We start from the raw sequence: 11662 nt of genomic DNA, 5'->3' as shown, positions 1-11662 counted from the left end.
GTCGGGTATGCACGAAATATGGGAGCTGTATTTTTTGTTTTTATTTTTTTTAATGAGAAACTTATAAAATGTTGATATATCCCTTTACATACCCTGTAAATACTTAAATAATTCGACAGGGTTGCTCGTGTGTAATAAAATAAGGGACAAATTTTGATTGTGAGACGTGTTTTTTTTCTTACATACCCTGTTAATAAAAAATATTATTGGTGGGGGTATGTTCAACCTTCTGAAACGCTGGTAAAAAATTAAAGAAATAATATAATACTATGGAACATGCAATAATTATTTTTTTTTTTAATACCCTATAAACACTGAAGTGAACAAGTGAGGAATACTCGACTTGTTGGAGTTTATGGAAGCAATGGAAGGACCTTCTTTAAAGATCATGTTACAGAGATAAAATTAGCGAATATTTAGCTCTAAAATTTAATACTTTAACGCATACTCATTAGGAATATAGGGTATACTGCTTAAGTGTTAAGATCAAAAAAAGAAAAATTTCTGGAAAATAAAGGAAAATAAAAAGAAACCTTCTCTGTTTTCAGGCTTATCCACAAACGGTATATTTAATCCTTTGTCAAATCTATCGTTTAATAAGTCTGTTGTTTTTAAAAGAGTATCTGCCTGTCGAGTGTTGATACTTTTTAGGATTATTCAAATTTAATTATGCGTGAGTCAAATATAAGCGACACCATCTGTTTGAGACCATGTGAGTATTTAGTTAAATGGAGTGCAAAATGTGACCTTTGGCCCCAAACTGAATAGCAACCTCAACTTCAACCTCATTCCAATCACAAATTAACTTTTGCCCCCTCCATGTACCCAATGCAGTTGTCGAGTTTCAGTTGCATTTTCAAGTTAACATTCATATTCATAATTCATAATTATTTTTCGTGGCCTGAAACAGCTGCGATTCGTGAATATTCAAACGACGATTCACTTTATACCATAAATATTATTCATACATGATTATCTTTAGCTGTATATTTATTAAAAAGTGTTTTTTATATCTATGTCTTAATTTATATCTATATATATTTATTTCTAGGTTTTAAATTCAAATATTTTTATAAAATAAAATAAAAATAAAACAAAAAGAACAATACTAAAAAAAAATACAAAATAGGTATGAAAAAATAAAGCACATCCAGAAAATTAAAAAAAAAAGGAGAAGCAACAGTAAAACTTTTGATTTTCATCTTCTTCTTCTTCTTCTTATTATTATTATTATTATTATTATTATTATTATTATTATTATTATTATTATTATTATTATTATTATTATTATTATTATTATCATTATTATTATTATTATTATTATTATTATTATTATTATTATTATTATTATTATTATTATTATTATATTATTATTAATATTATTATTATTATTATTATTATTATTATTACATTATTGTATTATTATTATTATTATTATTACTTATTATTATTTATTATTATTATTATTATTATTATTATTATTATTATTATTATTATTATTATTATTATTATTATTATTATTATTTTCTCCTAATAAACAAATTTCTTAGTTATTTTTGGTTTCTAATTTTATTTTCTATATTTTTTAATTTACTTAATCTATATTGTTAGCTGCATCTTTAGCTGTCATTTTCATAAATTCCTCACTCTAAATCTATAGTATACTTTGAAGACTATAAAACAAGGTGATATTCGGACATGTTTCCGGTACTTTTACGGAATATGAATGCTGAAAAATTATTGGGCAAACAGATTCTTCGTTTATTTATAAATGTGCATATTTTTGGACGACCAACAGTAATAATAACAACACCAAAAAAAAAAAAAAACAGCAGTTCTTTGAGTGATATAGGGAAATAAAATATATACATATATATGTATGTATAACATGCCTATATAAATAAGACTGTCTGTATATTTTATATGCATTTCGTTAAAATTTACATAAAATAATATCAGGGAGCGACTCGAACGGGAATGAAAATTGTTGAGCTGTTGAGTTGTTGTTGTTGTTGTTGTTGTTATCGTGTGATTCATGAACAGTGCAAGGAAATTCCCCGTTCTTTATTCCCCATTCCCCATTTCCCATTCCCACAAATGCAATCTCGTATTCAGCTTATAGTTCAGAATTCTAGTGAAGTGCTCAAAATTGATGCTTCCGGAAGTTTACATATGCCACAATCGTATTTACCACTCCCTACCCCGCCTTCTGCCCCTTTTCATCATGCCCCCTCTCATCTTTTTAGCTGTCTGTCAACATTTGGTTGCATATTTTTGCGATTGTGTTGCAAATCCATTGACAAAATGCAAATGCAACCGTGGCAATTGTCCACTCCACATTAGGCAGTATACTCATCATCTAAATATATTTTTGGATTCTACATACACGTATATAGTACTATTGTATTTATACTCAAATCTCTCAGCGAGATTTCACTTTACAAATGGATATTGCATTAATTTGTTGCAAACATGACAAATGCTTGCAACTTGATGAATGGACAAAAGTTTTAATGCAATCGACAGAACAATAATGAAAATAGCTGAAATTAAATTAAAATATTATTAGCAAACAAGAATTCAAGCGCACAAAATTAAATTAAAAAGGTTCGATAGATTGAACCATAAATTTTTATTCAATTATTATAATGGCAATTCACTAATAACTCTTTTATTTAATTTATATATTTTAAAAATTGAAGAAAATAATTTTTTTTCAAAGCCGAAAATATAGGTTAGTGCATGATTTATATATATAGAAATTTGTATTTAATTTTTTGCTTTTGTTTTAGTTTTCTTAACATTTATAAATTGTAAAAATAAATAATTTTCATTTCTAAAAGTTGAAGAATTAGTTTATTGCATTTTTTTAAAATAAATTAATATTTTATTATTATTTTATCCTCATATTTTTTTTAATATTAAAACCTTTTGATTAGTCTTAAAAGCCACAAATGTTAGCAATTAAATGCAGTTAAAGCTTACTAAATTTAATACTTGTATTGCAAGGTAAATGAACTGTGCCTCATCAAAGCTCAATTGAGCTAATAATCTGGTCAAAATAAGTGAAAGCTTGAATAAAATGAAATACAAATGAAACTGTATTTATTTATTTATGCCCTCAGACGAAAAACTCAACAAACAAACAAACGTAATAAATTGCGCAAATAAAACAAAAACTAATCGGAGAAAGCAAAAAAAAAATAGAAAATACAGTAACTTTTGACATTTGCGCGCTTTGCGTTTTGGCGTTTTGGTGTTTTGTTAGCAAAATGCAAAAAGTTGTGAGGCAAATTGCAAAACCGAAAAAAAACACACTCAAAAAAAAATAAAAAATGGAAAATGCGATGCTTAGCACATTGTCAACACAGTCAGCAATGTGTGTGTGTGTGTGTTTTAGTATTTTGCATAAAATTTAAATTTCATTTCTTCGATTTGGGCCAAGTCAACGAGGCAACGAGCCGAGGGTCGATTTAAGGCAACGATTTGTATGCACGAACGTGCAGCCCCGAATCCCATTTACAACTCAATGATTTTGCAAATCACACACACACACACACACACACAACAAGAAAGAGCGAGAGAGAGAGAGAGAGAGAGGTAAGCCTCGTACCACGTTGCGGATGAGCAATTTGAAGCGCATTTGCAAATGTGGCACGACACGTACTTAAGCAGCAACATTTGCGAGACAGCATAACGCTAATTACACCAAAATTTCAATGATACTTAGCGCCCTTCTCCGCAATTCTCATCTACATGGCAAACGGTCGCCTCTCTATGCTCTTTTCACTTTCATCTAGTGCTTTATGACGGCTATAACAATGTCCTGACTAGACTTTAAAACAGCAAAAAAAACAAATACAAAATGTTGCATGCATATGTGTGTGTATTTTACTGGCAAATACCCTGTAAAATATATATTTATTTATGAATTAGTTGATTCATTTATTTTTTGTATATATTTATTTATATTTTTATTTCTTTGCTTATTTACTGAATAATTAATTTATTTGCTTACTTATTTATTTGACGAAAAATAAAATCAGTAACCAATAAATTATTTTAAGCTTATATAATTAGATTGTATATTATCTAATATAATTAGATTGTAAGCTTTAAATCAACAATTTAAAATGATATTAAGATTTAAATTATAATCTATGGGCTATAAAAATATAATTTATCTTTTTCATAATTAAATAAAATGTAAAACCAAAGAAATTTAGCTAATGTATGGTTTACCAATGAATTGATACACTGTCAATAATATTTAGGTAACATTAGAGAATACCCTGTATTCTGTTTCATATGTAACTTTATATTGGATAGAGGTGCTTTATCACTTACCGTTGGAAATCCTTAAAATTTTTCCATTGTCACAGGCTCTACAAATATGGGGAATATCAATAGAAAAATATCTTGCCTTTAAATTGTTTGTATTGCATACAGTTGTAAGCAGCTATATAGTTTATTAAGTTGTTAGTTTCATTTCTATCTCAACTATATTATATTCAACTGTCACAAAGTCTCAAAATGTATAGATACAATATATGTTACTTATACTATTGAAAGTTTTCTTTTTTGTACGTCATACATAAATAGACAACTTTAAAACTCGCTTTCCACAGCAATTTCTTTGATTACAGGGTATAACACTACGTTTAGCTTGACCTGTGGCTATTGTTTTTGATGCCAGACTTGAACATAGACAAAATAGTAGACCGTTAGCCAAGTGTAGGAGTATGTGTGTGCGTATCCCACGCACAATCAGCATGGGATCCCAAGATACCGACCAATTCTCCACCTTCTTTTCTTTGCCTCTCCTTCCTTCTCCTCGCTTTGCCCACTTTGCCTAGTTTGCCCCAAAATGCTGTCAGTCCATCTGCTGTTCATTGTTGTTGTTATTGTTTTTCGTTGTTGTTATTTCTTAAAGTTTATCCGATTGTTTAATGAGCTCTGAACGAAATAGAAATCAATGATGCGAATTTTATGTGCCCTGGTCAGACTGGACAAGAGACCACACTAAACTGGACTAAACTGGACTGGACTGGACTAAACTGGACTAGACTGGACTCTGGACTGTACCAAGGTTCCCAGAGACATGTCACTTCAATATGCTTATGCTGGGTGTTGAGAATGACGCTTTGGTTCCTGGCTCCAACACGCATTTGTCGACAAAATAATAAACAGTTTGCCAAAACAGCAAACAAAAGGCAAAAACACAAAAATAGTTACATAAAAATGATGAAAGATTATCGTCGACACAACGAAGATTTGATACGCTTGCAAAGTTCTGCAAATAAATTTTAAGTTGCAATAATTCTAGGAATCCCACAAAAAAAACCTCTACAGGAGGTAAAAGTCTAGTGACGAAAGCAATTTCAAGCCCCAAAATTTCTGATATCCAATTTTGTGACGAACAAAATTCAGTTTAATCAAAAAATTTTAAATAAAAATATAAATTAATAAAGAAAGGCGATCAGTCGTAGCAAATTTTCCAACTTAGCTGTATACAGTGTTAGTCGCCTTTTCGCACCCTTCGCGATGCTTTCGTCACTAACGCGAACTGCCGTCCGCAGTGATAATGATTTTAAAGTTAAAATTACCACTTAATACAAATTTACGATTAATCGATTGCCTTAACTTAACTAATATAATATAATAAATATTTTTACACGATTGTTGCTTCCTTTGACAGCTATAAATAGTAATCCGATTTTTATAAAATTTTGTCAGCTTATAAAAGACAATACCAACTACACAATATGTGAGTTTGTTTGAGATACCTCAAAAAAATAAAAAAGTTTTTCATGCTTAAATTAGTTTTGGACTGACCGTTCTTATGGCCGCTTTATGATATAGTTAATCGATTTGAACTAAATTTTTTCAGGATGTGTAAGACAATACTACATGCATATTCTAAAGGTTTAGTTGAGAAATTTCAGAAATGAGAAAAGTATTTTATACTGCAGGTTGTATTTTGTAAGATCATGCCTACGGCAACTATATGATATAGTGGACCGATTTGAACCAATTTGCCGGAATATGAATCTGGGTTGGTCTTTTACATGCTGACCAAATTTGGTTTAGATCGGTTCATTTTATCATATAGCTGCCATAGAAACGATCCGTCGAAAAATTCATTTATTTATATTTACTCTCAGCAGGGGCTAGAAATTGTTTTTAGACTCATAGTTTCTTGATTAGAATTGTTTGTAAATTACGATATTACGACATTACGAGTTCCGTCACAAAAATATTATACCCAATGCTAGGGTATACGAATCCAAATTCCCCTCGGACACTAAATTCGAGCAGACATTGAGATTGGAATTGGGATTGGGATTGGGATTGGGAGCAAAATGGGGAACAGGGAAAGCAGTTGCTCGAACATTTGCCTCGATTGTTCAATGAGTTGAGAACGCAGAAAAATGTTTGCAAATATGCTAAAAGAGAACAAAACAGAGAAAGTAGCAGAGAAATAAAGAGAGAAAAGCAAAAAAGAAAAGAAAATGTCAGAATGTGTTTGTTGTGTATCAATTGTGAGCCAGTTATGAATACTTCCCGTCACAATTGAGTCATCAACAAAGTTGCCCCACGAAAAACAAATAAACTCGTAATACAACAATAGTAAAACTACCATAATAACTCAATAAATTTGATTAATCTGTTATTGTTTTTTTTATCATATTATTTTTATTTATTTTCTTTGATTCCTAGTGATACTAACGCTCAATATTTTTGTACGCATTAAAAAAGTGAAGATATAAATTTATTACTAAAAAAATAAAATTTACTGAATAAAATAGACTATGATATTTATTATAGATTAAAAATAAAAGCAGGAGTAAAAGTACATGCATTATATATAATTCGGATTATTTGCATTAAGTTATATAATTTCTGATGCTCACGGTTTAAATCAGAGGCGTAAAGGTGTTATTCTAAGTCGTTACTGCCTAAGCACGAAGCACATGAAATCCTTAAATTTATTCCCATCATTTATTTTTCAATACTTTTAGAAAACTAAAAGAGAAAATTTAAGATGATTTATATAATATTTAGTTTTCATTATTTTTTTGAGTTATTAGCTTAACATTTGCCTTAAACCTTTCTGAGATTAATATTGGAAATGAAAGAGCAACGAAACAATGAAAGAAATAAAGAAAATGAATAAGAAAAAAATGTAAATATAATATTCTGTAAATCCTAAGTAATAGAAATAATTTGATTGCAAATTGGGGCTACAGCTGTTAATGGTTGTCGTTTGAGTTGGGGATTCGAGTATGAGATTTAAATCTGGGTCAGACCACAATATAATCTGTCTCTAATCAAGCATAAATGAATTATTTAGGACATTGTCAAAGTCTGGCCCCAAATTGCCGCAATTGAGCAACATCGCCGGAAGAAAGTAAGGAATTGGAATTGAAAGAGAAAAAGAAAGAGAAAGAGAGTAAGAGAAACGATTGACAATTTTTGTCGAGTTGTCATTTCGATTTTATATTTATTTTAAAGACATTTCAGTATTTTATTTGATTGTTTGTTTTGTTGGCTCCACATTATTTCTTTTTTTTTTTGGCCCAAAGGCAAACAACGATAATATATGTATGCCAATACAATGGTAAGTCCAACTGAGATATCAGCAAACAGGTCAACTGGAAAAAGCGTTCAGGGTCAATTGATTCTAATTACTTGCCCCGACTTGTTTCAAAATAGACATCATCGAGGCATCTTTCGAAAATCGGGCAACAAAACTCGATTGTTGTAGGCGTTGAAGCGTTTTATGCATTCATTTGGAAATACATGTTGAAAGTAAACCCCAAAAAGTTTCATCTTCGATTTTGCAGCACTCGCACCTTTGGCCACCTATTTAGAACCAACGTTGACGACCCACAATGAATGGGTGAATCAACCTTTAGGTCCACCAACTGTCAGAAAATATGAAAATCAACGACAAAGCTTGGCAATAAAATAGCCTCGACTTGACATTGATAACTTTGTGAATGTACTCAAGTGTATTCTGTCGTAATAATTGAGAATCTATTAAATCATATTGAAATCTTCCTGCCAATACTTTTCAAAAACTATACTTCAAAGGGTACAAAAGGTCTATTAGATTTGTAAAAATCTGCTTAACAGACAAAAAAAAAACATTAAGAATTTCATTTTTTTTTTAAGTGTACAAAAATTGGGACTTAAAAAGTTGCTAGTATCCATAGTCGGACCAACTTCAAACTTTCATAACTTTGTCAAACCTAGACCGATTTTCAAGCGGAATGTCATTTTGATCTTGGTTTGGCCTCTTAATTCATTCTGCATTCAAATTAAATTACTTTTCTAAAAAAAATTATTTTCCTCAAGATAATGGCTTCGATGCTAAGGGTCCCCCCTTCGGAATTTTAAAAATTGAAAATTTTTAATCCCATGTTTTCACTTTTAATCGATTCCTTATGTCTTAATTAGTATAAAACAACACTTCAAACTTGATTCTGAGACCTTTCAGTTTTCTGTAAAAAATCATGTCAAATCGGACAAAAATTTTGACTTGTTAAGTTGCTAGGTCAAAGGTTCGACCAACTTCAAACTTTCATAACTTTGTCAAACCTGGACCGATTTTCAAGCGGAATGTCATTTTGATCTTGGTTTGACCTCTTAATTCATTCTGCATTGAAATTTAATAGATTTTGCAAAAAAATTTATTTTCCACCAGATCATGGCTTCGATGCTAAGGGTCCCCCCTTTGGATTTCGGAAAATAGAAAATTAAAAATCTCAAGTTTTTACTTTTAATCGACTTCTAATGTCTTAGTTTGTATAAAACAACACTTTAAACTTGATTCTGAAACCTTCCATTTTTCTGTAAAAAGTTTTGTTAAATCGGACAAAAATGTTGACTGTAAAGTGGGTAGGTCAAAGATTTGACCAACTTTCAACCTGCATAACTTTGTCAAAAGTAGATCGATGTCAATTTGAATATGGTTTGGCCCCTTATATAATTTTTAATACAATTTATTTAGTAATTATCATTTTTGCTTTTATAGAGAAATACTCTGCTTAGTGATTGATTAATTGAGAAGTGAAAAATGTTCTTTTTTATAATTTTTTAAGTTTAAACCCTTTCGGCTGCTATTTCCATATAACAAATGAGGCTGTATAGGGTTGTGGTACCTCACAAATAAAGCGCTTTTCGTGTAGACAATTGGCATCGTCCAGACCCTTCTTATCTTGTGTATTGGGCATTCTAAAGCCCAGTTGATCGCAGTGCTGAACGTTTAGTTCATTATCAGGTTGACCTGGAGCCCAAATAGGAATGCCAATTGGATGTCCACTGCCAAACCAAACGTGTTGGTCTTGGTGGCCCAAGTCATTACCTGAGGTCCAGTATAGAAACTCATCCTTAAAAAGCTCTAAATAGCTGGTAATATCAATCCACTTTTGCATGGTATCAAAGCTTATCAATGTGGCATTCATTCGACGACAACTTTCAAATGCCTCAAACCAATTCCCAGTTTTTCTCGTCTCGAAGTAATAATACCCATCGCCGACCTTATCGAATGGCGCTGTTGCAATATCCGTGGAACCTAGAAAAAAAAATATAGAGGTTCAATTATGTACATTTTATCGTACAGGGTATGGAGCAAGTCTTGTAATACAACTCACCTTCCCTTATGATGGGCGTTCTGGAAATTGCTAGGCTCAAGGCAACTCCGCCGAATAAAAACAATAGACTTGATGTATTTCTCAACATTTTGCTCAAAACACTGACTTCTGTACTCCCTATGATGGCTCATTTATACCTGTTACTGGGTTCTTGGTTAATCTTATCTTGTTATCACGTATTTTAATCTTATCACTCGAAAATTTATAAAATACTTTTATTTTAATTTATTAGTTGATATAGGAATTATTGATATCTATTGATTTCCTTTTAATAACACTACTATGTACTTGATATACAATTTTCTATAAAGATGGCCATTTAGTGTGTGTGTATACCCTGTAAATGTTATTAATATTTGGGCATTTTATTATAGTAGGACTTCTTCTGTGATGTGTGTTTAGAATATCGAAATATCTATATTAAATGTTAAAATTTCGAAAACTACGAAAATTTCTGTGTATATTTCGAAATATCTTATGTTGTTATCGGCATTCTGTATTTTTTAACTAAGAGGTCTAAAAAAAGACGAATTTTGATTGTTTTTTTTTATTATTTTTTGAATCTATTTGCTATCTGATTTTATTTTTAATAACGGGTTTCATTTAACAAAAATTTGAGTTGTGTTTTTGAACTTTTTTTTATCTTTTTGTTAGTCAATTTTTTGTATATCTAGCTAAGCAATATTTTTACTGTCTGTACTGTCTACACTGATTACAATCGTTTCCGAGCAGAAACTGTATGATTTTCAAATACTTTTTTAATATTTATTTCAAATATTTACTATCCGATCTATGCAATTTCTGTGGCAATATTATTTGGTGTGTGTGTGTATTTTCCAACCAGATTCTACTTGACTTGATTCTTGTGGCTCGTTTTTCTATGCGATTTCTTGTTCAGATGCAAAAGATACGTAGATACAAAGATAAATGTATTTACACGTAGATACATATATTTTCGCACTTTGGCCACAAATGAAGAAAATGCAAATTGCGCATTTTTGCACTTGAAGTGTTGTTGTTGTTGTTGTTGTTGTAGCATTTTCTTTATTTTTCCTTAGTTTCAGTTTCAGTTTGCAATTTTTATGTAGTTTTTTTTTTGGTTTTTTTTTTTGCACTTATTTTTGTTGCACATTATGCGGTGGCAGCTGCCCTTTGCTTTCTGCTTGCAGCAGCCACAACCACAAACAGAACTCGACAACGGCATCGAGTGTTGTTGCCACACACACACACACACACACAAACACACACACATACGTTTACAGACACTTGCACAAATGGGGTCAAAAGTCTGCATTTTTCAATATCACTGGCGCCGAGTCGTGGCTGCCAACACACACACACACACACACACACACACACATAAATATATATATATATTTATATAGTACTCTCTGACACAGATATTGATGAATACATGAACTTGGAAAAGGGGCGTGCCGAGTATTCTTTTACACCCTGAACTTTATGTTCAGGCCTCAAGGGTCGAAAATGACGCGATCGAGTGCTAACAAAACAACAACTTCTTCTGCACACACACACACACACACAACCCTTTATACACACACACACACACACACACAATCCCTTAAGCACTCCGTTACGCATATATATGCACATATAACTGACCAGGCAAATATTTGAACTTAATTATAATTACGAGTAAGCAGCATTTATGCTGGCGTGGTTTCATATTATTTAAAATATACCCAGAATATAGCGAGCCATAAAATACGTTAAAGTTAAAGCTCCTCTGTTAAGAAAAAATACATAATGCAGCGGTTGATAATATATACAGTGCTCCACAAATAACTTAAGTGTAACTTCAAGCTCTTTCAAGTTACTTAAAGATCTTAAAACTCATCTTTCATCATTTTATGCTTAGCAGTCATGGAAAATTTTATACTTTACTTTACCATTAATATTTAACTTAAGTATAACTTAAAGCTGATTAAAGCAAACGAAAGCTCGTTAAAGCTTTTTTATGAAAAGAGAGTAAAATATCT

At 30.9% G+C, this 11662-nt stretch overlaps 1 protein-coding gene across 1 annotated transcript; it reads right to left on the bottom strand.

Moving 5' to 3' along the window:
- Positions 1 to 8992: 8992 nt before the first annotated feature.
- LOC117785517 (C-type lectin 37Da-like) lies at positions 8993 to 9747 on the bottom strand. The gene is made up of 2 exons (XM_034623593.1): positions 9660 to 9747; positions 8993 to 9580 (listed from the first exon to the last, which is right to left on the bottom strand). The coding sequence occupies exons 1-2, from the start codon at positions 9745 to 9747 to the stop codon at positions 9126 to 9128; spliced, it is 543 nt and encodes a 180-aa protein (XP_034479484.1). The 3' UTR covers positions 8993 to 9125.
- Between the last annotated feature and the right edge of the window lie 1915 nt (positions 9748 to 11662).

The sequence above is a fragment of the Drosophila innubila genome, chromosome X (genome assembly GCF_004354385.1).
Source record: "Drosophila innubila isolate TH190305 chromosome X, UK_Dinn_1.0, whole genome shotgun sequence".
Classification (NCBI taxonomy): domain Eukaryota; kingdom Metazoa; phylum Arthropoda; class Insecta; order Diptera; family Drosophilidae; genus Drosophila; species Drosophila innubila.
The sequence above is the reverse complement of the archived record's forward strand: the minus strand, read 5'-3'. Positions and strand labels throughout refer to the sequence as shown.

Excerpts from the sequence above, each read along its gene's own strand:
- LOC117785517 (XM_034623593.1), bottom strand. The coding sequence starts at position 9,747 with ATGTTGAGAAATACATCAAGTCTATTGTTTTTATTCGGCGGAGTTGCC. Across the intron at positions 9,581-9,659 it reads AACGCCCATCATAAGGGAAG|GTTCCACGGATATTGCAACA; the intron begins GTGAGTTGTATT and ends TTTTTTTTCTAG.